General features: G+C 40.5%; 2 protein-coding genes across 7 annotated transcripts in view; both read right to left on the reverse strand.

The window, feature by feature from the left end:
- The window catches only part of LOC133403758 (general transcription factor 3C polypeptide 1-like), a 29202-nt gene extending 11329 nt beyond the window's left edge, over nucleotides 1-17873 (reverse strand). The window contains exons 1-25 of the mRNA XM_061678957.1: nucleotides 17748-17873; nucleotides 17393-17619; nucleotides 16030-16206; nucleotides 15790-15966; nucleotides 14496-14639; nucleotides 13258-13354; nucleotides 13066-13189; nucleotides 11766-11951; nucleotides 11578-11693; nucleotides 10810-10862; nucleotides 10416-10738; nucleotides 8674-8798; nucleotides 8489-8595; nucleotides 8239-8392; nucleotides 7892-7995; nucleotides 7684-7811; nucleotides 4674-4946; nucleotides 4455-4600; nucleotides 3608-3705; nucleotides 3408-3504; nucleotides 1889-2072; nucleotides 1706-1802; nucleotides 352-484; nucleotides 171-261; nucleotides 17-78 (exon numbers count right to left, since the gene is read on the reverse strand). Coding sequence (XP_061534941.1) covers nucleotides 17-78; nucleotides 171-261; nucleotides 352-484; nucleotides 1706-1802; nucleotides 1889-2072; nucleotides 3408-3504; nucleotides 3608-3705; nucleotides 4455-4600; nucleotides 4674-4946; nucleotides 7684-7811; nucleotides 7892-7995; nucleotides 8239-8392; nucleotides 8489-8595; nucleotides 8674-8798; nucleotides 10416-10738; nucleotides 10810-10862; nucleotides 11578-11693; nucleotides 11766-11951; nucleotides 13066-13189; nucleotides 13258-13354; nucleotides 14496-14639; nucleotides 15790-15966; nucleotides 16030-16206; nucleotides 17393-17613 — 3417 coding nt within the window. The 5' untranslated portion in view covers nucleotides 17614-17619; nucleotides 17748-17873. The remainder of the gene's footprint in view (nucleotides 1-16; nucleotides 79-170; nucleotides 262-351; nucleotides 485-1705; nucleotides 1803-1888; nucleotides 2073-3407; nucleotides 3505-3607; nucleotides 3706-4454; nucleotides 4601-4673; nucleotides 4947-7683; nucleotides 7812-7891; nucleotides 7996-8238; nucleotides 8393-8488; nucleotides 8596-8673; nucleotides 8799-10415; nucleotides 10739-10809; nucleotides 10863-11577; nucleotides 11694-11765; nucleotides 11952-13065; nucleotides 13190-13257; nucleotides 13355-14495; nucleotides 14640-15789; nucleotides 15967-16029; nucleotides 16207-17392; nucleotides 17620-17747) is intronic.
- A 1032-nt stretch (nucleotides 17874-18905) lies between these two features.
- LOC133404379 (axin-1-like) overlaps nucleotides 18906-25977 on the reverse strand; it is a 40518-nt gene continuing 33446 nt past the window's right edge. For all 6 annotated transcript variants that reach the window (XM_061680206.1, XM_061680203.1, XM_061680208.1 and 3 more), the window contains 4 exons: nucleotides 25861-25977; nucleotides 24421-24732; nucleotides 24194-24343; nucleotides 18906-23244 (listed from right to left, as the gene is read on the reverse strand). The exon at nucleotides 25861-25977 is cut by the window's right edge. In XM_061680206.1, the coding sequence (XP_061536190.1) occupies nucleotides 23118-23244; nucleotides 24194-24343; nucleotides 24421-24732; nucleotides 25861-25977 (706 nt within the window). In that variant the 3' untranslated portion in view covers nucleotides 18906-23117. The remainder of the gene's footprint in view (nucleotides 23245-24193; nucleotides 24344-24420; nucleotides 24733-25860) is intronic.

The following is a 25977-nucleotide window of genomic DNA, read 5'->3' on the forward strand; positions in this document are numbered from 1 at the left end:
ATGCAAAACTCCTCACCTCCACATTTTCTTCCGTGACCACTGACTTCTTGGGGGTCAAGAAGCGAGGCGAAGAAGCTCCTGTGAAAAAACATGGAGATAAGCGGGAACACGGGGCGCCTCTGGAGGACGGGAGCAACATTACAATGGCTGCCAGCCAACAGCAAACTCACCCGCTTTCAGTGCGGCCCGCAGAGCTTCTTTACTCATCAGGCTCTTCAGTCGCACTCTGGTTTGCTCGCTTTGCCCCGACACACTGGGACGCTACGAAGAAACACAAACAAAAACACACGTGATTTACTCCAAAGATCTTGTTGGCAAAGCGCCAAACATTCTCCTGGCGTTCTTGCATACGTATTCGCAGGCCAGGAGACGGTTAGTCCACAGCCAGTTGCGCTTGAGATGAGCGAAGAACTCAGAGTCCAGACCTGCGGCGCCTTTTCTGTCGCCCGGCGTGGTACCGTCGTCACTCACTATGTAGCTGCCCCTGTTGGTGTGCATTTTTCACTCTTTGTTATATTGCAGCCATTTGCTAAAATAATTAAAGTTAATTTTTTTTCTCATTCACGTAGACACAGCACCCCATATTGACAGAATTGTTGATTTTTTTGCAGATTTATTAAAAAAGAAAAACTTAAATATCAGTCATATGTATTCAGACCCTTTGCTGTGACACTCATATATTTAACCCGGGTGCTGTCCATTTCTTCTGATCATCCTTGAGATGGTTCCACACCTTCATTGGAGTCCAGCTGTGTTTTGATTATACTGATTGGATTTGATTAGGAAAGCCACACACACACACACACGTGTCTATATAAGACCTTATAGCTCACAGTGCATGTCAGAGCAAATGAGCATCATGAGGTCAAAGGAACTGCCTGAAGCACTCAGATGCAGAATTGTGGCAAGACACAGATCTGGCCAAGGTTACAAACAAATTCTGCTGTACTTAAGGTTCCTAAGAGCACAGTGGCCTCCATAATCCTTAAATGGAAGAGGTTTGGGGTGACCAGAACCCTTCCTAGAGCTGGCTGTCCGGCTAAACTGAGCAATTGGGGGAGAAGAGCCTTGGTGAGAGAGGTAAAGAAGAACCCAAAGATCACTGTGGCTGAGCTCCAGAGATCCAGTCGGGAGACTGGAGAAATTTCTAGAAAGTTTTCCGTGACTGTTCTTGAATGGCCCAGCCAGAGCCCTGACTTAAACCCAATTGAGCATCTCTGGAGAGACCTGAAAATGCCCATCTACCAACATTCATCATCCAACCTGATAGAACTGGAGAGGATCTGCAAGGAGGAATGGCAAAGGATCCCCAAATCCAGGTGTGAAAAACTTGTTGCATCACTCCCAAAAAGACTCATGGCTCTATTAGCTCAAAAGGCTACTTCTACTAAATACTGCGCAAAGGGTCTGAATACTTATGGCTGTGTGTTATTTCAGTTTTTCTTTTTTTAATAAATCTGCAAAAATGTCAACAATTACGTTTTTTTTCTGTCAATATGGAGTGCTGTGTGTACATTAATGAGGAAAAAAAATTGACTTAAATGATTTTAGCAAATGGCTCCAATATAACAAAGAGTGAAAAATTTAAAGGGGTCTGAATACTTTCCGTACCCACTGTGTGTGTGTGTATATATATATATATATATATATACATATATATATAGTATAAATAAAAGTAGGTATATAACTCTTCTTCTACACCTACTTGAGCAAGGAACCCATTCCCACAAAGACACTTCGCTCATGCACAAAAGACGGGGTCACTTCCTCCTCGGAGGCGCCTCGCTTAGGTCGAATCAACCCTGTGGATAAAAATAAAAATCCCTTTTTAGACCATCCAAGACGTTCATACATGCGTGCCTGAGTGTGTGTGTGTGTGTGTACGGACCCAGGGGCGTGTTGAGGCAGACGCACATGAGGTCGAACCAGTATGTGTCCACGTCCTCGGTGCTGTTGAAGGTGTAGCGGCGTCTGTCAAAGGGTTTGTCGGCAGGCTCGACCACCAGCCAATAATGCGGTTCTGTGTTGATGGTGTCTACAATGGTGGCGTTGCGCTTCAGGTAACAAAACAGCTGTGGATGGCGGCGGTAAAGTGGATGCGGATATTTGGCGTAAATTTATAATAATCATAATGCCTCGTGCCAATTACAAGCTCTAATATGATTGTGACATATCACATAAATCTTATTTTTTTTTGTCACACTTAAATGTTTCCCATCATCAAACTAATTTAAAATGTTAGTCAAAGTAACAACACAACACAACACAAAATACAGTTTTTAAATGTTTTTATTTTATAATTATTATTGTAAATATTATAGGAGAGACAAAATCCCAACCTACATGGCCTTCTGTGAAATAGTGATTTCACACTTTCACCCCCCGTTAAAGTATAACATAGCTGGTTTATCATACCATGCCCGAGTTCAATTTCTCTCGCCACACCCAGGCCTGATACTGCCACACCTGGTCTCAATCAAGGAATCACCTAAATAGGACCTGCCCGTAAGTAAAGTGGAGCAAAAGAGCATCAAAAGCTAGACATCATGTCAAGAACTATCAGTGTGGAAAAGGTTTTCAAGCTATCCCTAAAGGTTTGGGACTCCAGTGAACCACAGTGAGAGCCATTATCCACAAATAGCAAAAACAGAACAGTGGTGAACCTTCCCAAGAGTGGCCGGCCGACCAAAATTACCCCAACACCACAGTGACAACTCATCCAGTAGGTCACAAAAGATCCTACAACAACATCCAAAGAACTGCAGGCTTCACTCAGTTAAGTTAAGGTCAGTGTTCATTACTCCACCATAAGAAAAATAAAAAAATAGCCTGCATGGCATAGTTCCAAGACAAAAACCACTGCTGAGCAAAAAGAACATTAAGGCTCGTCTCAATTTTGACAAAAGACATCTTGATGAAAAGAAGACTTTTGGGAAAATATCTGTGGTATGATGAGACAAAAGGTGAACCTTTTGGTATGTGTGTCCCATTAGATCTTTCAGAAAAAGAACATCATACCAACAGTAAAATAAGGTGGTGGTAGTGTGTTTAACCCGAGATTCCACTGTAATCGTAAAATTAAGACTTTTCATCCTGACAAAATACAGAGATTATTTTTCTTGAAAAATAGGATTTTACTCTCATAACACAAACTTTTTTGATATATATATATATATATATATATATATATATATATAAAATTTCTATTATTTTTTTCCCCCTTTCCCAAAAAGTTTTTAATTCTTTTTAATTCCTATGGGATTTTGGGGTACACGTCGTTCTGACTCAGCTTGTTCCTTCAGGAGTTTAACTGGCATTACGATTACAGAAGGGTCCTTGGAAAAATTTCTCCCCTGTATGGGATCCCAGGACCTAAACGGGAAACATTTCTACATTTGCTACATTACCTGGTCTTTCTCCTTCAGCTTCTCCACAGGAGCAAACTGCAGCAGGCCCATGCACACCAAGCGCTGCAGGTTCTCGAAGAAGACAAAAACGTATTTTCTGGCAAGGAGAGAAGAGATTTAAAAGGAGAGAAGACCTTTAAACTCACGGACAATCAGGATGACGTGTGTGTGGAAGGGCGGGAGGGGGGGGGTTAAAGCACCGTTTGTAAAAGAGCTTCTTTCTGATTCCGAGGGGCAGCTGCCGAATCAGATAGTGTTGCTTCACAGGGTCATTCAAGTACTCCTCCAAGCCATCAACCTGCGATGGACACCAAACCAAACAAAGTAGATAAGAGACAGAAAGTGGAATTGCCTTGCACTCTAGCCACTTCACCTTCTGTATAATTAGCCTTAAGTTTTTCTTTTTTCCACCCAGATTTCTTTTCCTATAACCCTTTTTACTCTATTTTAACATATAATTGTGTCGTATTTAATCCTTTTAAGTCATATTTTTTTGTACTTTGTCCAATATCTTTTCTTATTTTCTTTTACAGCAAATATGTCCATCCATCCATCCATTTTCTGAGCCACTTATCCTCACAAGGCTTGCGAGTATGCTGGTGACTATTTAAATTTTTCTGTAATTAAAGAAAATTAAATGTAATTTTCTCTTTTTTTAATTGTAGGAATCTTTCTAATATTTTAGTATTTTTTGCAATATTTTTCATCTATTTTTATTTTTCTAATAGATTTGTATTTTTGTAAAACTATTTTTGTATTTTGCCAATTTTTTAAAATCTATTTGGAGGTATTTTTTTCTAATAAGTGCCTATCATCCATCCACACATCTACTAATTCATCCATCTATCCATCCAGTATCAATCTGAACGCCACTGCCAACAAAAACAGCTGTACAATTTACGATTTTTTATTTTATTGTAAGTGTGGAGTCTTAACACATTGTAAACAAAATTTGAACACCATCGCACCGCTAGTGACCACTTGCATTCCACTATTTCCCTCATTAGGGCTCTTGATGTGTGGTCGCTCTGCAATGTTGGTGCTCACCTGATAGTTAATCTGTATCAGTTGGATGAATATGGAGAGCGGCAGACACAGGAGCAGGTCGCCCACGATCACCCAGCCGCTGTCTCGATCGCTGTGCGTGCGAACGGGCGGAACAAACCTCTTCCATGAATCCTCATCAGAGTAAACTGAACACAGGCAGAAATGCGATCAAAATGTATAAACATGTTCGGTAAATTATAATAATTTTGAGTGTTTTACCTTTAATTTCACACTTTGAGTTACTGGAAATTTCCATCTGGGCCTCATCGTCATCCCCCGACAAGGCCACATCCAAATCATTCAGACTAACATCGTCATCCTTTGTGTTCAGTGGCTCTTTGATGACCTTGGGAGGGTCTTCTTGGGGGGTCGCTAGCCAGGAGGGTCTTGGCCCCATTGGGTGGTCGTAGATGACATACCAGAGGAAGGTGTGCAAAACACGCAACCGATGCATCTTGGGTTGGAAACCAAGAGTCTTGCCCAGTCCTCGAACTGGAAGACACAGTACAGAGATCTCGCTTGTCCCACCTCTGAGATGCACAAAAATGAGCAGGGAACGCATAAAACATGATTGCTTACCGGTGTGCGTGCGTGCGTGTGTGTGTGTGTGTGTGTGTGTGTGTGTGTGTGTGTGTCAGAGATGGGGAGTCAATTGACTTGAGTGAACTCAAATTGCCAGGTTTTATGACTTGCAACTTGTTTGCCAAATACTTCAGGAAGACTTAAGACTTGGTAGCCAAGAGACTTGACTTGACTGACTTGAACTACATGACTTGACAAGTCATCTCGTTTAGATTTGGAAATCTGCATTTTAATTAAGACTGTTTGCCCTTTTTTTTTTTCTTTTAAAGAAACATTTTTTTTTGGGGGGGGGGGGGGTCATTTGCGCCAAGTTGACAAAACAGTCTGCATTGTTGCGTACTTGCCAGTGTGACGTAGCCACCTGCATGAACAACGATGGAAGGAGCTCCAAAGATAATACAATTTGGATTCAAGGATTATGTTGTTGATGTAGTCTGCGAAAAGAGGATGGCAACCTTATGGCTTGCAACTAGCATATTAAAGACACCACAACAACGACGTCGAATTTGATTCGTCACTACAAAACTCACAAAGACAGGTAAGCCAATTTAACAGTTCAGCTAGCCGGTCAAACATTAAGTTTCACAGACTGGTTTGGGACAATTCAAAATAAAAATGATGTGAATGTGAACATTTTAGTACAGCTAAGTAATGTAACTAGGGTTGAGACAGTTTATGATAATTGTCAGAACCTTCTGTTTCGTTTAATAGGCACGCAAAAGTAGCACCTAGAATATAATGCCAACTGCTGAATGAAGACGTAGTGAAGCGGGTTGCTGCCAGTCAGTTGTGGAGATTAAAAATAAAAATTGCAAAGACATTTGCGGGCATGACGAAATTTCCCACATCCTGTCCCCCCCTTTTCTGTCCTCTCTCATCTTGTTCTATTGGTTGTTACATGGCCTCAACGGGTGTGTCCCCGCATCTCCTAATAAGAACACGATTTGACTGTTGTAATGTTTTTATTTACTTACTCTGTGAAATGCAGCCCTACTTTTATATAGTAAATAAGTGAACATTACACAGTTGTGCTCATATGTTTGATTAACAGGGCAGAATTAGTAAGATGAGAACAATTCTTTATTATGCTGTAATATTATTATATCAGTCGCATAAAAAACAACAACAATACTATCGTTTATCATGAAATTTTCTGGGAAACTATATAGTAAAAAATTTGCTATCGTGGCATGCCTAAACACATAATACGTATATTTAAAGAGAGCAAGAGCAATGGATAAACGTTTTATTTTTTTTTACAAACAGTATAAAAGAGTAACAACTGCAAAACAAATCTGCAATATAGCGGGACTCCGAAGCAAGAGCTGTGAGTACAGTGGAGGATAACTGTATCGGTATTCCTTGATGATAAATTGCAGGGACTGTCACTTGTTTCCATGACATGTGCATCCCGGGACTCACATAGTCTCAAGATTAAAAGGATCTATGCAGTATATGTATGATGTCTTACAGGTAGTCATCAAAATTCGCCATCATGCTACGGCAACACACAATGATAAAATCTATTTTTTTTCCGCAATTTAGCGCTTCTTGTCTGTCTTGTATGCTTCACATTTGGCAACAACTGGACAACATAGAGGTTTACAGCAGGTAGTCTTGGAAGGGCACCCAAAAAAGGCCAGCAAGACTCTTAAATGGCTGTTTCAAAGCAAAATGGCATGCCTTCGTGAGACCCTTTCTTGTGGATTTACTCACAATAGACATGCCTGCCAAATGTCATGCTGCTAAGTGAAAATGCCTTCGGGGGCTGAAATCTCGAGGGGCGCTACTATGCCAAAATGGCCACTTCTACCCAAAGTGGCAGACTTTGTGTCTTTTCAGGCATGAGTTCCTGAGACTTTTTTTTGTAGCTCATCTCATGATGTCTACCGAATGTCATTTTGTTAAGTGAAACTGCCGTTGGCAGCTATATTTTCAATACTCTCTGGAGGGTGCGACCAAGCCAAAATGGCACCCTTTATGGGGCTTTACGGGCATGGCTTTTAGAGGCTTTTTGGTGAATCTACTCATGATTGACAGACCCACTACATTTCATGTTGCCAAGTGAAACTGTCTTTAGGGCCTGAATTAGGTTGAAAATTCTGGTGACTTTGCAGACGTCTTATGTCTTGTCAGGAGTGACTTTTTGAGACTTGTGGGTGTATTCATGATAGACATGCCTTTCAAATTTATTTTTGCCAACAGAAACATCTTCAGGGGCTGAATTTTCAATGTGATTTTGTGGAATTAATATAGTTTTGTGTTTTATGGCAAGTCTTCAAACTTTGCCACCATCCTCCCCCCACAAGCAATAATGAAAACTCAAATGTTTCACAGGTCATCGTCACACATCTGTCTAGTATACATGGTTCAAATTTGGTAGCAATCGGACAAATTTCTCTTGGACAAAGTGACTAAAATGGCCACTTCAAACCAGAATGGCAGAATTTTTGTGACTATTCAGGCATGGTTTCTTCAGAAATTTTAGTGGGTCTACTCATGATAGAGATGTTCACTAAATGTCATGTTCCTAACGAGTAAACATGTTTGGAGGCTGAAATTTCATTGTGTGAAACCCATGAAAATAGCCAAAATGATTAAAATGTCAGCCTTCCTGTGTATTTTGGAGCATATGATCTTCACTCACCTGTCGTGGGCTTAAATTTCCCATCCTCTTTCGAGTGTTCCTTCTTGATTTCAGTGAAACTCTTGAAACTCTTGCTAGTTTCTTCTTTTTCTACTTTGGGGGGGCTCTCATTGCTTGCCGCCTGTTGGCTACAGTGACGGAAGAGTCAGTAAATAAGGATAGCAAACCTGTGTGGTAGCCAATCAATTGCACTTGGTTGGTTGCTCACCATGTAGCGACGCAGGAGCTAGTGATTTTGAAGCGGACCTGATCAATGCTGGCGCTCACTAGCTCGTCTTTGGGCTGGACAGACGGATGAACAAACATCTCCAGCTAGAAGAACACATGACAAGAACTGTTAACCCGATTTAATTATGTCAGTAATGTATCTAAGTACAATTTTATTTCTTTTGGGAGGCTGGAACTGATTTATAGCATTTCAATTCACTTCAATTGGGAAAGATGATTTCAGATACGATTGTTTTGGGTTAACAAGCGTGGTCACAGAACCAATTAAACTTAAGGAACCAACATACTGTGTTAATATGAATTAATATCCTCTTTTTTGTGTTGTACCTTCCTGCTGATGCCGTCCTGTATGACGGTCGTGGTAAAGATCTTGAGCAGTCCTTCTCTGGACAGAGTCTGGACGAGGCGCGCTGTCGTCTTCTTGCAGCACTTGGTTGTGAAACCCTGACGTTTCTCTTCGTCGTTGATCAGCCTCTGTAATCTGGAGAGAGAGAGAGAGAGAGAGAGAGAGAGAGAGACGAGACCATCATCATCATTTTTCTTTCACTAGATGACGATCATTCACGGTAAGACTGACTGGTAAAGGCCGTCAATGACTTTGAGTTTATGTATAGCCTCCGTGATGAGGTTCTTCCTCCTGAGCATGCGGTATGTTTCATGCATCCTGTGACTGCTCGTGGAGATCTGGACAGGAGCTCAGTGGTTAACTTGCACATTGACTGACACACTGTAAACTGATAGCCAAAAAAATATGAGACAAACCTGCTGCTTGTAAACACTATCGACCACCACAATGTCAGTTTCTGGGTCCGCTGCATTCCCTTCCTCCTCCTGGCATAGAGGCAAGGATCCTTCGTCCTCCTCTTTCTCCTTGACTGGAGCTTGCTCTGAAAGAAAGAGGCAAATTGTTGGTAACCTACAATGAAGGAGACAAAAAGCCACAATGGTTATTGAAATCATTTGGAAGCGACAAAATTAACATTACATAAAAATTGACTGAAAATCAACTCATGAAACTTAGGCATTGTTTTTATTTTTGTGGCCTAGCAGAATTATTTACACAACCATCCACCTTCCATTTCCTGTCGCTTATCCAGATTTAGGTCGCAGGGGCAGCAACCTAAACAGAGAAGCCCAGACTTCACTCTCCGCTGCCACTTCATTCAGCTCTTCCGGGGAGATCCCGAGACGTTGCCAGGCCAACCGGGAGACATAGTCTGTGCAGTCCGTCCTGGGGTTTTAGCGGGACCTTCGTGTCCAGAACATCTCACAAGGGAGGCACCCAGAAGGCATCTTAAATAGAGCCACCTCATCTGGCTCCTCTCGATGTGGAAGACCAGCGGCTCTACTCTGAGCCCTTCCCGGATGCCCGAGCTTTTTACCCTAATCTCAAAGGGGGACACTGTGGAGGAAACTCATTTCAGCCGCGTAAATCCCCAATCTTGTGCGTTCAGTCATGACCGACAGCTCGTGACCACAAGTGAAGGTAGGAACATAGACCGACCGGTCTATAAAAAAATCGAACATAGAAAAAAAAAAAAAAATCGAACATAGACCGACCGGTAAATCGAGACCTTTGCCTTGTGGGTCAGCTCCTTCACCACGACAGCATGATGCACAGTCTGGATCACTGTACCAATCTGCATGTTGATCTCCCATTCCATTGTTCCCCCACTCATGAAGAAGAGCCCAATATATTTCAACTCCTTCACTTCTGGCAGATTCTCATTCTCATTCCCACCCTTTTACAACTGAGAACCATGGCCTCAGATTTGGAGGTGCCTATTTTCATCCCAACCGCTTCACACTCAGCTCCAAACCACTCCCGCGAGAGTTGAAGATTGCGGATTGATGAAGCCAACAGAAAACCACATAACCACTGTTCCACAACATGACAAAAACCACTTTGCCCCTCCTGAATCTGAGATATGACTTCATGATGGACCCTCCTCTCCTGCATCTCCCGAATATAACTTACCAGGGAGGCTGAAGAGTGTGATCCCTCTACAGAATTATTTTTAAAAACTAAAATAAAAATGTTGTTTGAGAATGCCTTTATCACCTAGAGATTTCATTTTACCCTGCATAGAATGAAGACACCTAGTCCCAGATGGAGCAAAGCAGTCCCAGAACATTACAGTGACCTCTATACTGGCTACTACTAAGAGGAAAATGAGGGGCACCAGACCCAAAAACCAAGAAGAACTGTGCTTAAGTATCCATCCATCTGTGATCCCTTCTCAAAGTTTATTCCTTTTTTTCACCTAAATGAGTTTTCGAAGTTTTTTCTTGCCCTGATAGGGAGCCTATACCCGAGGATGGTGTTAATTTTTATTAACTGTGGGCCTATGGAATCCAGTCAGACTCTTTTATGATTAAGGGCTAGATACAGTAAATAAGTTTAACCTGACTTGACCAAGCCTTCTGACACCAGGAAGCATAATTTTACAATGTTTATACATAATGATGACAAGTCACTTGTGTTGTCACATCACAAAGCTTACCTGATGTTCTAACAGGCTCAGTGTCTACTATTAATCGAGTTGGAGCAGCTTCTGGGGTGACCACCTCAGGATTCTTTGGGGCCGTTCCTCTCGATTTATTTTTGACTTTACCTCCCAAATCTAAACTTGCAACCTCGTCATCTTCCCCTTCACTCGCTGCACTGCTCTTCTTGGGAGTTTTCTGTCGTCGTTTGCCTGTGGCCTGGGTTTGAGGTGAGGCCTTGGGTGTGCTCGATAACAAAGGAGAGGTCGAGGAGTGGAAAAGCTTCTTGCGTTGCTTCTCTTTAGAGAGGAGATGTAGGTGATCACTGCCACCCACGCTCCTAGACAGAAAAAAGTAAGCATCACGAGAGGTTTACCATTTCACGCGGAGGATCGAAACACAAACCGGTACCTGTGGCTGATGAACTTTGTGACCCTCTGACGGCCTTCATCCACCATGAATCCCTGCAAGACGGAAGAGAATGTTTAGTGTTGCACTTTCCAAACGAAAAGTCAAGTAATTGATGTTACATCTTCCGAAATAAGAAGACAATTCATTGATGCTGCACTATCCTAAAAAGAAGACATTTGAAGCTTAACTTTTGTTTTAAAAAAAAAAAAAAAAAAAGAAACTAATACTAATGTAGCACTTCCCTAAAAAGAAGCTAAGTCATTGATGTTGCACTTTCCTAAAAAGAAGACAAGTCATTGATATTGCATTTCCTCAAAAGGACGATAAACTTTATGTTGCACTTTTCTGAAAAGACAAGCAAGCTATTGATGCTACCCTTTCCCATAAAGAAGGCCAACAACTGATGTAGCACTTTCCTGAAAAGAAGACAAGTAATTTATGGTTCCTCTTCCTAAAAAGAAGACAAATTTGATGTTGTACTTCTGTAAAATGAAGAAAAATACTGACTGTGCACTTTCCTAAAATGCAGACAAACAATGTTGCACTTTCCTAAAAAAGACAAAAATTATGCTTTCGTAATGAGACAACTATTGATGTTGCACTTTTATAAAAGGAAGGCCAACATGATGATTGAATTTCATAAAAAGAAGGGACAGACTAGTAATGTTGAACTTTCTAAAAAAGAAGACAAATTACTGATGTTGAACTGTTCTAAAATCCCGACATTTTGACCAGGATCCATAAATCGATACGGTCAAAATGGCTTACCTTGATGACGCCGTCCCTCTCCAACTTCCTCCAGAGCATGCGAGCCTCGAGCTTGCCAACATTCATCCTGGAGGCGATGCCCGACTGAGCGATTCCCTCGGTGCCAGACGCCACAACTGCATCAACAAAAAACAAATCAAACAACAACAGCAACAATGAAGCCTGACCGGGATACTAATAAAACGCACTTAGTTTATATGCCTGGGATAAAAGGTCCTTTTCCATGAGCCGGCCCACAGGGGACTGAGCTCGCCTCTTATCGTCTTCGTCGTCTTCGTCCTCGTCTTCGTCCTCCTTCCACTCATCCACCGCAGTGACGCCCTTGCCTGTGTACGGCTTGATCAGCTTCAGGCAGCGTACCTGCACTTTTTTGCCTGCAATGGTTTAAAAAGAAGTTGCACATCATGTTGCAATCAATAAATAAATAAATCTATTATTTTATTATTACATTTAAGGGGATCCACTTTGCTTCTACTCTAATTTTGTTTCTTAATGTTTCTTAAAAGAAATCTAATAAAAAATTATATATTTATGTCAAGTAGTATAAACATTTTAAAATCCTTATCGCTGCTAATTTATATCATTACAATTGTATTGCCAGATGTACAGTTAAAACAATTATTAAATAAAAAAACATTCTTCCAATTTTTTCAAAAGTTTCTTGTGTGATTTGTTTTGCATTATATCAAGTTTTGTTTTTTTTAAATGAAGGGTGGGACATTTCTATTACAGCAATCCTTCGCTATATTACGGTTCACTTAATGTGGATAGAGTGCATCGCAGATTTTTTCTTTGCAACTCTATGAAACGACTGGTTTTATTAGCTAAATTATTTTAATGTGGCAGCAATGACTCACATCAGGTCAACAGGCCACTTATTCTGAGGCGAAAAATAAACCTTACAGCGTAATCTCAACACATACAGTACATTTAGCAAGTCACCAAATTGCTTGAAGATACAAAGAACATACCTGGAAATCCACTGTTTAAAACACAAGCCACAGTCAGAGTTTTATGAAATAAATTCACAAATACCAACCTTAGACCGACAAGTAGCTAATGCCCACACAAATAATAATATCAACAGGAACAAATGCAAGTAAAAAGCAATGTTTAATTTGATTTTCTACAACTACAGTACTGCAATTAAAAACATTAAATGTGCTAACCAGTCGGACACCGTGCCGCCATCATCTGACTTAAGTTTAAGAAATACTAATTATTATTTGAAATTAACAATTATTTATTATTTAAACTATTTTGTTCCCTTTACTTTTTGAGTGAGTTCTATGATAAATCCTGGTATAAATGCAGAGTATAATGCTCAAACTGAAAAGTAAATATGGTAACTTTAATTGACACTTTACTTTTGAACTTGACTTATATTGTAATGAAAGGGGAAAAAAGTAATGACATTTCCACTTGACGGATTAAAATCATTAAATAAATTAAGAGACAATGTAATTTGAATGCACATAGATGATTCACCTCTTCTGGTTCGCAGGGCTCCTCCCTCCTCATCCAATTCCTCCAGAGGCACGCTGCAGTATTCCACCAACTTGCCATCTCGCATGTACCGGAAAACGCGCTTGCACATTTGCTCTGGCAGTTTCTACAGTAAAAAAATATTAGGATTAAGAGCACAACCAGGAAATATACTAACACATCAAACACGCCAACCAGGTGCTCTCGGATGGTGACAAATGCAGCCAGCTGGCGGGGCATCTTCTGGAGGAGGGTGGACACATATTCCATAAGCACATCGTACTTGGACCTCCTGCAAGGACGCAACGGAGCAGAAGGAGAATCAACGAGATGTAGAAAGACGGGCTTTCGATTACGCATTTCTTATTAAAGACTCAGTGTTGTATTATTTTTATGTCTATAAAAATTACTTTAAATGAGCCACTGAGAAGTAGAGTGGACTCAATTTTTGTCATTTTTAAGTGAAATGCAGAAATGAATACAGAAAAGGCATATCTTTCAGATCATCGTTGTCGGCCGTATAGAGATATGAATTACCCAACTTAGGAGTTTTCATAATACGAGTCGTCGTTCGGCCGTTTTTGTGCTTTGTCTTGCGATCATAAACTTATGAGATATGAGCGCTGTATGGTGGCAGTGTCAGATAGAATTAGCAAATATTCTTCCAAAAAAGAGGCTTCAAGCTGTTTACTGCCACTCAGTTTACTGTCAAACTAAACATAAAACAAAGAATTACACGTTATTTAAAATAACCACATAGGCCAATGCTAACACAGGCAATGATTCCCATCTATGTGGCCCTTTAAATAGATGTCTGAATACAAACGGTGCACAACACATGTAGACAGAAAATATAACAGTAGTCATAGTCATACTGTACTCTTTATCCTCTGCAAAGAATAATTATATGAATCCCACTTGAGTTCTATTTAGAACACACCCTACAGCTCCTTGCAATTATGAATCCCACTTGAACACACCACAGAATGAGCAGTGATTGTATGGAATGTAGTGATTTTGGAGATTGAGGATTCTGCCTGACAGTGACTCGATGAATACAGTAATCCCTCATTTATTGTGGGGGTTAGGTTCCGGACCACGCCCGCAATAGGTGAAATCTGCGAAAGCTGTATGAATCTTCCTAGACTCATAATAATCTTCTCCAGACTCTTATTACTCTCTACCATACACACTTTGTATAGTCTTAAACCATTTTTACACTCTTAAACATACTTTAATTCTCCAACAGATTCATAATTCTAAAATAACACAAGTAATAATTTTGCCAGAAAGAAATATCTTAAATTACAATTTAAAAAAGTTGCTATTTTACAAGGGAAAAAAAGTGGTAATTAACAGGAATAAAGCCATGGTTTGCTTTTGTTCCTGCTTACAGTTACTCGTTATTAAAGTAGATGTGATGCAAAGCAGACCTGATGATGTGGAAGCGTTTGAGCATGAGGAGAATGGAGCTCTGCCCTTGTCCTGTCTTTAGGCGTTTGGTGCAGGCCTGAGTGCTCACCAAGCCGTGGCGGTCCAGAGCCTTCCTGATGTAGTGCAATTTACGGGAGTCCACCCTGGGGAAAGAGACATGGATGCACGCACGCACGCACACGCACACGCGCACACACACACACACATACACACACACGCGGCTGACATGGGAGTGGATTTTGACTCCCGACTCCCTCCGACTGCCACAGAGATTAGTCCAATTCCCTCCCAATCCCGGACTAAATAAAACTTTTTGAATCAGAATCTAGAGTCCACCCCCCCCCCCCCCCCCCCATTATTCCTAATCACCATGTTTGCCTTAGACATTGTAGTAAGTACATTAAATTACTTGAATGATCAAGATACTAATTGACTCATCCGCACATTTGAACATAAACCCTGTTCAGAATTTTAGATCAAACACAAAGAACAATGTAACATTTAAGAGCGAGAAAACATGAGTCCAAGATGCCTACAGTATATCGGGGCTGGGCGATTAATCGAAATTTAATCGTGATTTTGATTGGCTACTAACGATAATAAAAACGTTCTAATTGAATAAAAATGGTGCAGGTTGTGTTTGCAAGTCCCTCCGTTTTAAATGCACCCTGTGTGTGATGCATGTTCTTCTGCCTTCCCTTAGCGTGCTTTAAGATGTTTTTGAAATCTCAGTTGGAGATTACCGTAAAACATTGAATATTTAAATACAAGGAACACATCGTTTTAGAAATCGCCATCTTATAATACCAGTAAATGGAAAACCCTATTGACGGGCTAGCTAACACTGGCATTAGATCACTATTTATTTTTATTTATTGTTTTTTATTTCAATTTTTATATCTATATTATTTTTTTTACCTGTTACTAATTTATTTTCTCATTGTTCTATTTAGTGATTTTAAAGTAGAGTTTTGGTAGTTAATAAATAAATAAATATGATAAATGCTAAGTTTTGAAATCAATAAATAATCGTTTATTAATCGTGATTTCAATATCCATTAAGATAATCATGATCATTACTTTTTCCATAAAATCCCATCCCTACAGTTTATGTTGCTATGCAGAAAGAACAAATCATATGGGATGTGTCGTTATGCGACAGCTGCCTGTCAAAGGCACACACACAAAGACAGACACACCCAGACACAGACACACCCAGATGGACCGCCACACCATGTGACTTGTGTGTGTGTGTGTGCGCGTGCATGTGGATGTGGAAGTGTGTGCGTGTACTTGAAACAGGACTTGTGCAGATCACTCTGCAGCTCCCCCTGCCATCGTGCCCGTCCCACTCGCTCCAGCATGCAGTAGGAGTCATCCAGCAGTTTGGTGTCAGGGTCGCCCTCGCTGCCAATGAGAGCCAGGAAACGTCGCCTCTGTGACGCCACCGCCACCAGCTTTCTGCCGTACCTGAACCGTGAAGACGATGGGTGAAGCTACGAATGACAAGCTGACAATATCGCGCCGTCGTACCTTTTGAAAACCTCATCCACGGTGATGGGCGACGAGGAACGGAGGCGCGCCGTCACGTCGGTCCTTTGGCAGAAGGTGGCGCACGAGCCCTGGATGCAGTCCTTGTTGTCCTGGATTATGTGCAGTGGGTACACGTCTTTCTTGTCTTCGTCGTTCTCTTCGTGAGACATCTTAAACCTGACAAATAAAGGTAATGGTGCATCAAGATATGAGTTTGATTTGTTCAATGAATACACTTGTAACTCAAAACACTTGCATCTCAAATCAGTTTTCACTATTAAAATGAATGGAAATGCCATCAATCTGTTCCAGCCTCCTCCAAGAAAATCCCAGAATGCCTAGGAAGAGTACCACCAATGCATTATTTATTTTGAGGGCTGACGGAGAAGTACAGAGAAGATCAGAAGGAGCTACAATGTGTCTTTGTAGATCTAGAGAAAGCCTATGACACAGTACCCAGAGACTGACTGTGGTACTGCATGCGGAAGTCTGGAGTGTCAGAAAAGTATGTTCGAATAGTGTAGGACATGTATGAGGGCAGCACCACAGAGGTGAAGTGTGCTGTAGGTGTGACAGAGGAGGTTAAGGTGGAGGTGAAAGTTTATAAGAAAGTGGTGAGGCCAGCCATGATATATGGATTAGAGACAGTGGCAATGACAAGACAACAGGAAGCAGTAGCTGGAGGTGGTCTAAATGAAGATGTTGAGGTTCTCTCTAGGAGTGACCAATTTGGACCGGATTAGAAATTAGCTCATAAAACGGACAGCCGAGGTTAGATGTTTTGGAGACAAAGTTAGAGAAAGCAGACTTTGATGGTTTGGACACGTCCAGAAAACAGAGAGTGAGTGAGTAGTATATTAGTAGAAGGATGATGAGGATGGGCTAGCACAGTGACCGACTGGTTCGCACAACTGCCTCACAGTTCTGAGGACCCGGGCTCAAATCCGGCCTCACCTGTGTGGAGTTTGCATGTTCTCCCCGTACCTGCATTGGTTTTCTCCAGAAACTCCGGTTTCCTCCCCCATTCCAAAAGCATGGTAGGTTAATTGACAACTCGAAATTGTCTATAGGTGTGCATGTGGCTGTGAAGGATTGTTTGTCTACATGAGAGCTAGAGGAAGACCAAAGAGAAGGTTGATGGATGTGGTGAGGGAAGACATGAGGGCAGTTGATGTTAGAGAGAGGATGCAGGACATAGGCTTACATGGAAAAGGATGATGCGCTGTGGCATGATCACGCGAGATTTGTGTCTTGGAAGACTTAGATAGTAGATCCGTCATCGAACAGAATCTGTGTGTGTGATGTTCTAGACCTAGTTCTAAAAAGCCTTAGCATACCTCCATCATTTTAAGCACGAACCCACCTGTCATACAGCACCACATCGTCCCTCTCGGCGGGCAGAAGGTAGAACGTCAGGTCGCTGTTGGCCACCAGCGACCTCCAGACAAGCTCCTTGGTGCCGTCGTCCATCTTAAGTGGAAACTTGGGCTTCCTATCCCCCAGTCGTATCCACAAAGAGGGGATAGTGATGCCGTCCAATCCCTCCAAAGCCACTTCATCCTCCACCATGCTTAGGGGATCCATGGCTAACTACAACAACAACGCCGAAGCTAACTAGCATGTCACCTTACGCAATAAACATCGCCTTTACATGTTTCAGAATAAAAATAAAAGTTCACCACTCGGTTATGAACGGTTACTCAAATAAATGCTCTCACACTGAGTTTTTGTGCCAAGTGGAAAGAGGGTGTTCGTGTGTGCCAATTTCAAACCGTCTCCCAATACCGCCGGACGATGGCGTCTGAGCACATTTCCTTCCTTGGGAGCTTCTTCTGTGGATTTCTTTAGGGCGACGAAATACGCATTGCCGCCATCTATTGGTGAAGTTGACTACGTTAATACCGTCACTTTGGGAGACATTTTCTCCGTCCTTCGAGACGGTTGTCGGGCTGCAATATTTTCCAAAATCATAATTTGCTAGATTAACCCACATACACCGTGTGTAACATAATTCAAGCGTTTAAGAGCACTCACACTCGTTCGTCTGTATTGCAGTATCTCTGGCTCCTTCCTCCTTCCCTTGCTTTACTTTCCATAACATCCTAGTTCGTTTCCCTCCTCCCTTTCTTTCATTCATTCATCCTCGTTTTCATTCTCTTTCCATAACGTCCGTGTCTTATTCCTTCCAACAACTGTCCAAAATAAATAAAAAGTTAAAAAGCGTATACCTACTTTTGGCCAACTGTTCAACACGAGTTTGATTTAAAAAAGAAAAAGAAAACCACTGTTGAAACACAACGAAGTCAATGTATAATTTTCGGTTAATTGCATAGCGTCAATTTATTAAACTCATTTTACTGATCATATATGACTCTTCAACCTGAGTTTAACTTAATTACCAGTACTGTGCTAAAAGCCGCTAAATGACGCCGACTAAAACAAGACAAAAAGAGGTAAATGTACAAGTCACAAACTTGTAATTGCTCAAGAAAAGAAAATTAAAAAAAACCCAAGATTTCGTAAAGTAAAAGGGGGAAACTGTACGAGGAGGGAAAAGGCGCGACTTTTAAAATTATTTAAATACAAGAATACAGTCATAACTCTAGGATAAAATCACAATTGTACCTGAAAAAGTTGTAATTTTGGAAATACATTTAAAAAAAAAAAAAAAAAAAAAAAAAAGACAATCCAAGGAAACTGTCACAATTCTAATGGTACAAAAGTCAATTTTAAATTTTTTTTTACATTGTAGCAGGAATTCACTGATTATAACTAGGAAACAAATAGGGGGAAAGATAAGCAATATCAAAGCACACATAGATAATTAGCATAATAAATCACCGGCATTAAGACAAACAACATTTTATATGTAGAAAACTGCCAAGATTGCTGTTCATCCAACATCTTTATTTATGAAGTACCTTTTTGAAAAGAAATTTACAAGTGTAACCAGCACAGTGACATTTTGCGGTGGCGCGTGTATGAAATGATAATGTACATATTTACAGCAGACCGGTCATGAGAGCGACAAGTGAGTTTAGCGCGTCTAAAGCTAAAAAAAAAAAAAAAAAGCAGAAAAATTATGCAGGGAACAAGAAAATAAACATTAAAATCATGAATTTTGTCCTATAAACAAAATTAAAGATATGATAAAAAGGCACTGTGTTTTTCACAAACAGGACAGAGATGTTAGCTAGCATTAAAACAAAAATTTGGCAAGGCCATTACAAAGTAGAGAACATGCTTGGTGAGTATTAAAATTATTTTTAGATATAAACAAATCATTTAAAAAAAATCATAAGGCATGACGGGTTTGAAGTCAGTTTGGCATCCTGACATTTTTACCCGCCAACTTGTTCAGAGGGCCACATTCAACTGTTTTTTTTTAACGTTAAACCTCCATATACACATACGCACACACACGCACACAAACACACTTTACATTTGCATACATCCATCAGTTTTCTTTTACCGCTTATTCTCACGAGGGTTTGCCATTTAAAAAAAAAATTACATTCAATTTCCAAAATTCAGTTGTTTGACATTTGCAGAAATTGTCTTTTTTTTTTTGCTGTGATGGGATGACTTTTATTGCCACCCAATTAGTGAAATTTTTTAGCAATATTTGAAAATCTTTTGAATCTGTGTGTTTTTCGTCCAACTCAAAAGTCAAATAAGCTAATATTGTTGCCATCCAATAAAAAGCACCCAAAGTTTTGTGCTTTATCTGGAAGATAAAACAAAACAAAAAACAAACAAAAAAAATGTTTTGTCGTCTTTCCGATAAAAACAAACTCGCATAATGTGCATACACATGATTTAAAAACACCAACGACCTGGCTGTTTTTGTCCGGATCGCTACCAAAAACCAAATATCGCAGCTGTCTGATAAAATGCAATCAACTTTTATCTGAAAGGCAAACAAATGTTTAAAAAAAAAAAAAAAAAAAAAAAAAAAAAACATGCATAATGTGGACATACATGCTTTTTATTTAATATCGAAAATATTCCTGAAGAAAGCTAGCTAGTGGGTGTACGTTTTCAAAGCATTTATGTCAACATTTTGTGGACGATAAAAAATTTCTTTGTTAGAAAATAAGGTGACGCGATTTTTACTGTCCACCGGCGATATTTAACTTGTCAGCAGTGGGTCGTATGAGAAGAAATAAACTACATTGCCATGAAAAGTTATGGACGCACTTCTCAAATTATTTTTGTTTTTTGTATAGTTTCCCCACTTTACTGTTTAAGATCATCAAACATATGTAAATATCAGACAAAGATAAGTAAACATAAAATGCAGTTTAAAAAACAAAAAATATTCAAAGCGACCTAGCCCTGTGTGAAAAAATAATGTCCCCCTAAACCTCATAACTGGGTGGGCCATCCTCAGCGGCAACAACTGAAATCAAGTGTTTTCTGTAACTGCCAATCAGTCATTAACATCTCTGTGGAGATACTTTGCCCCACTCTTCCTTGGAGAATTTTTTAATTCAGCAACACTGGAGGGTTATCGAGCATGGATTCAAGGCTGGACTTTGACTAGGCCACTCCGAAACCTTAATTAATTTTTTTTAAAGTCATTCAGAAGTTGACTGGCTGGTGTGTTTTGGATCGTTATCCTGCTGCAGAACCCAAGCGTGCTTAAACTTGAGGTCACAAACTGATGGCCGAACATTCTGCTTCAGGATTTTTTGGTAAAGAACAGTATTGATGGTTCCATCAGCAAGTTGTCCAGGTCCTGAAATAACAAGCAGCACCAGACCCTCACACTACCACCACCATGTTTGACCCTTGGTATGATATATTTATTTATTTTTAAATGCTGTGTTTCATTTACGGCAGATGTAACGAGACACACACCTTCCAAAAAGTTTAACTTTCATCTCTTCAGTCCATAGAAGATTCTCCCAAAAGTCTTGGGAATTATTCAGATGTTTTGGGTTAATTTTTGGAGGCCCGGCCACTCCTGGGAAGGTTCATCGCTTTTCCATGTTTTCTCCATTTGAGGATAATGGCTCTCATCATGGTTTGCTGGAGTCGTAAAGCTTTCGAACTGGCTTTCTAACCCTCGGCAGACTGATAGATGTCAATTAATTTATTTCTCAGCTGTTCTTACATTTCTTTGGATCCCTTTTTTTCAGATCTTTTGGCCAACTTCATTTTGTCAGACAGGTTCTATTGACGGGAATTTTTAATTGAACAAATCTGAGGTAATCAGCCTTGGATGTAGTCATTGAAAATGAACTCGACTTTCCCAAAAATGTGATTAGCCACAGTTAATTCATGATTTAACGGGGAGGGGGGGCATTTACTTTTTCACACAGGGCCAGGTAAGTTTGAATAGATTTTTTTCCATTAACAAATAAAATCACCGTTTAAAAACTGCATTTTATGTTTACATGGAACTTAATTTACATTTGTTTGATAATCTCAAACAAAGTGGGAAAGCAATGCAAAAAATTAAGAATTTGAGAAGGGGGCAAATACTTTTTCACAGCACTGTAGCTAGTAGGTGTACGACATGCGTTTTTAATCTGAACGACAACAGAACATTATTTGTAGATACATGCTTTTCGGCATCGAGTCAAGATAAACGCTAGCTCGTGGGCGTACGATGTTATTAAAGCCTGGATGTCCAGAATTGTGAAATTTATCCCAAAAAAAAAAAAACGGCAAAACTTGTTCGTGTTTAAGGTCTCTGGAAAGTGACAATAAATGCCTTCTAAATATATATGTTGTCAACAAGCCTGCCAAATTTGAATGATTAAAAAAAAATAAAAAAAAATGAAAAAATTGTCGAGTATATAAAATGAGGCTTCAAAATCATGAAAAATCAAGCCAATGTCTCCGCTTTCAAACACTGGGGGTGTCCGCTGAATGCGTGAAACCAGGCCTGTTGAAAAATCGATACTACTCCATTTAGCAACTTTCTTATGCTTACACAAAGCCACAAAAATATATCTGCTTTAAGTAGGCGTATGATGTTGTTGAAGCATGTATGTCCACATTTTGCAACTTTTTAATCTGAAACGACAAAACATTTCAGAGACTTATGAAAAAAGTTGAAAATATGTTGGGTTTTTTTTTTTTTTTTTTTTTTTTAATCAGACAGTGACGATATTTGCTTTTGACATTTAGTCATTTAAGATATTAAATGCTAGTTTGTCCAAATCAAGTTTTTCGATAAGATACTCACAAAATTTGGACATGCATGCTTTTCTAAATGTTAGCGTGTATGCGTTTATCAGAAACAACAAAAATTAAGAGTTACGAAAAAAGCTGAACATACATTCAGTTGATCAGACGGCAACTATCTGCATTTTCGGCAGCGAGTCAAAAAATGTAGATAGTCAAATTTACGCTGTTTTCTGGATTATAACAACATTCCGTGATGTTTGTCTGAGCTCCTTTAGCGGGATGTGGTGTGGCCTTCTTTGGTTGGATTGGGCGAAGTTTGGGACATATTTCCTTTTTTCATGATATGAGAGGGTGTAAAAAAACAAAAACCACCAAAGAAAAACTGTAAAAACTTGTTGTTTAAGGTACTGGATCAGGGCCTATTATGGCAGTAAAGAACGGAATCAGCCAGAAGTGGGGGAAGAAAAAAAACACACGATAATACAACATTATGCGGCGAGATATGTCCAAACTAGGCTGGGTTAATAGTACCATGTCTTGTACATACGCAATTCAAATAAAGTTTTTAACACAACAAAACAAAACGTAGCTTTGGTTGGTAAACACGTTGTCTGGAGAACTTGTCGTCGTCGTCAAAGACTGGTCACCCACGTGACGTCCTGCAAATGGAGCGGAGGAGTTGCGCACTTCCCTTTGATCCGCTGTCCCCCACGAAGCACATAAGTTTCGGTTTAAGGTTTTAGGTTATCTAGGGTTTCCGTGGTAAAGTAGCAGCATCGTTAATAATGGTCTGGAGAACAAGTGGAAGACGACGCCATGCCCCGTCATTTTGTCCACGGTGGAGGCCATTTTAGACAGTAACGAATCCTCACTTTTACAGCGATATCTCTTCAAGCTCCACATGCTGCTTCACCTTCTGTTTTTCCCCGACTTTCTTGAACGCCTTTTCAGTCCACCTTCTCCACCTTGCCGATGATCTTCTCCTCAAAGATGGGCAGGATGGCGGCGTCGTCGCGCACTTCCTCGAACACCACACCACAGTCGAACTCGTCACTCACCTTCTTGAAGTAAAACCTAGAGGGAAAGCCATGTTGGTAAGGTAAGCGTACCTCGTTAGACTTCATTTTCAGCCAGCATCAAAGATGCTTGACACCAACTAGCTTGGAGACTTAAAGGAGAAAGACATTGGCAGTGAATAACTGAAGTACTTTTGTCCAGTGTTTCACTGTCATGACAGTTGTGGTTTTAACACTTATTACTGGTGGTGCCTCAACATCATTTTTAGGGGGGGGGGGAAAAAAAAAAAAAAAAAAAAAAAAATTCTAATTTTGTCAAACCCCTTTTTTCGAGATTTTTTTTTATAATGGGGGGGGGGATTTCAAGAGAAAAATGTCTGAAAAATGTTTTTGAATTTTTAGGAAAAGACATTTGTCATCTTACCAGTTTAAATTATTTGTTCAAGAAAATAATTATGAGAAAAAAAGCCATATTGTTTTGTAGAAAAGTCCTATTAAAAATATATGTCCATCATAATCTTACAAGGAAGACATATTTTTGTCTTAATTCTTTGTAAAATAAATAAATACATAAAAATCCATATTTCTCAAGAAAGTCTTTTTTACAACAAAAAAGTTATATATGAGTTAAAATTTTTAAGTTTTCAAGAAAAAGAAAGAAAGAACTAGTCGTATTTATTCTAGAAAAAGAGTTTTGAGAAAATGTCCTTTTTTTTCAATATGGTTGGCAGTCAGCGAAACATATGTACTAGCATGAACCGAAAAAAGGTTGGGGACCAATGTTTTACAAAACACGAGTCTCATGGACCGTCATCATACGTGACTTCCACCAAATCACGCAAGATGTCCGACAAATCATGAGAGACTTCCCGCCAAATTACACAACAATTTCACCAATCACAAGAGACTGAAGCCAAATCACGTGACACTTCAGTCTCTCTTGTGTTAGCCACTCGCTGGCTAGCTTAAAGCATGGAGCAAATGGCAAGTTCTACCTTCCACCTCACCTGTAGTGGCCCTTTTTGGTGAGCAGCTCCTTAAACTGTCCCAAAGTCACCACCCGACCTTTGACGGAGGTCCGGTACGGGATGGGCTCTCCACAGAAGTAGTAGGCCACAGTCATGTTCTCGCACACTTGCCGCTTTCCAGACTTGTGCCTTCAGACGATAAACATCCATATTATCCATATGATATTGCATACATAAACACTCAAGAGCACCATCCAAATGCTCACCTCTGCTTGGCCTGCTGCAGAGCTGCCCTTCGCCTCTCCTCCTCCAGCCGGCGCCGGGCCTCCTCCAGCTGCGTGAGCGGGTTGGGGGCTGGGTTGGGCGGCATGGCGGGGTCCTGGATGAAGGGGTGTGAGGGCTGCACCTGTGCAGACGTTGCCGAGGTGGGGTGCGTGACGATGGCGGGTGACACCGAGGAGGGGTTGTTACGCAGCTGGGCCGACACCCAGGGGTGGACGGCCCCGGGGCGCTCCACCGAGGTGGGCCGCGGTGACTCGCTGCTGCCACCCACCCGCCGGAAGCTGCTGGTGCTTCCGCTGCGGAAAGAAAGTGACATCTTAGCATATTTATACACTAATTCTCTCTGTGTAGCATATTATTTATACACTAATTCTTATGCTTTTAGTACACACAGTGGACCCTTCCTATTCTTGATAGTACTCTCAGCCAGTGTTGGTATGAAGCTCTTTGTGAACAAAATGACTTCATTTGGAGATTAGTGTGGGGCAACTGAGTCCGTTTGTTTGTTACTTTTATTATTTTTACACAATATTGCCAAAGGTATTCGCTCACCTGCCTTGACTCACATATGAACTTGAATGACATTCCATTCCTAATCTATAGGGTTCAGAATATGATGTCGGTCCACCCTTTGCAGCTATAATAGCTTTAACTCTTCTGGGAAGAGTGACTGTTGTGGTGCATTTGAGTCCATCCATTTCTTACTATTTTGTAAGGTTTCTACTTCCTGTTTACCATTTCCTATTCTTGATGGGTATAGTCTGCAGTAGCTTTTTGTGAACAAAATGACTTTTTGTTTGGCTCTTCTGCAATTGATGTGGCGCATCTGAGCCTATCCATTTGGTACTACTATTTTAGAATGTTTTATTTTAGAACTTAGAACTTCCTGTTTCCTATTCTTGAGAGTCATCATCAGTATGGCACAGTTTTTAGGGAACAAACTGACTTTTCAGTGACAGGTGGGCGCATTAGAGTTCATCTTTTCAATATCATTGTGATAGGTTTCTACTTCCTGTTTCCTATTCTTACAGGTGAAGTAGCTATCTGCCAGCTTTTTTTGAACAAAAGGACGTTGCCTCGGATCTTCTGTGACTAATGTGGTGCAGTTGAGTACAACCATTTTGATACCATTATGAAAGGGTCCTACTTGCCGTTTCCTACTCTTCATACAGGACTCTCAAAAGGAGTTTTTTCATTCGGATCTTCAACAACTAGTGTGGTGCATGAGAGTTCTTCTGTTTGTTTATATTTTGCTGGAAAGTTCCCACTTCTTTTTTTCTTATTCTTGATGGGGAAACTTAGCCGGAGTGGGTATGGAGCAGCTTTTTGTGTTCCTGTCACACCTACTTTCCTTGAGATTTCTACTTCTGAGGGTCCACTTTGTACATTTAGTGTCAGATTATGGTTTTGTTCGCAGGGCTCACCCATGGGAGCTTTTCCTCTGCCTGTCTCCCTCCATCATCCACTGGAGGATCTTCTGGTTCCTCTCCAGATCCTCCAGCGGCACCTGTGTGTCCATCCCACGGCCGCCGTCGTCACCT

The sequence above is a fragment of the Phycodurus eques genome, chromosome 6 (genome assembly GCF_024500275.1).
Source record: "Phycodurus eques isolate BA_2022a chromosome 6, UOR_Pequ_1.1, whole genome shotgun sequence".
Taxonomy (NCBI): domain Eukaryota; kingdom Metazoa; phylum Chordata; class Actinopteri; order Syngnathiformes; family Syngnathidae; genus Phycodurus; species Phycodurus eques.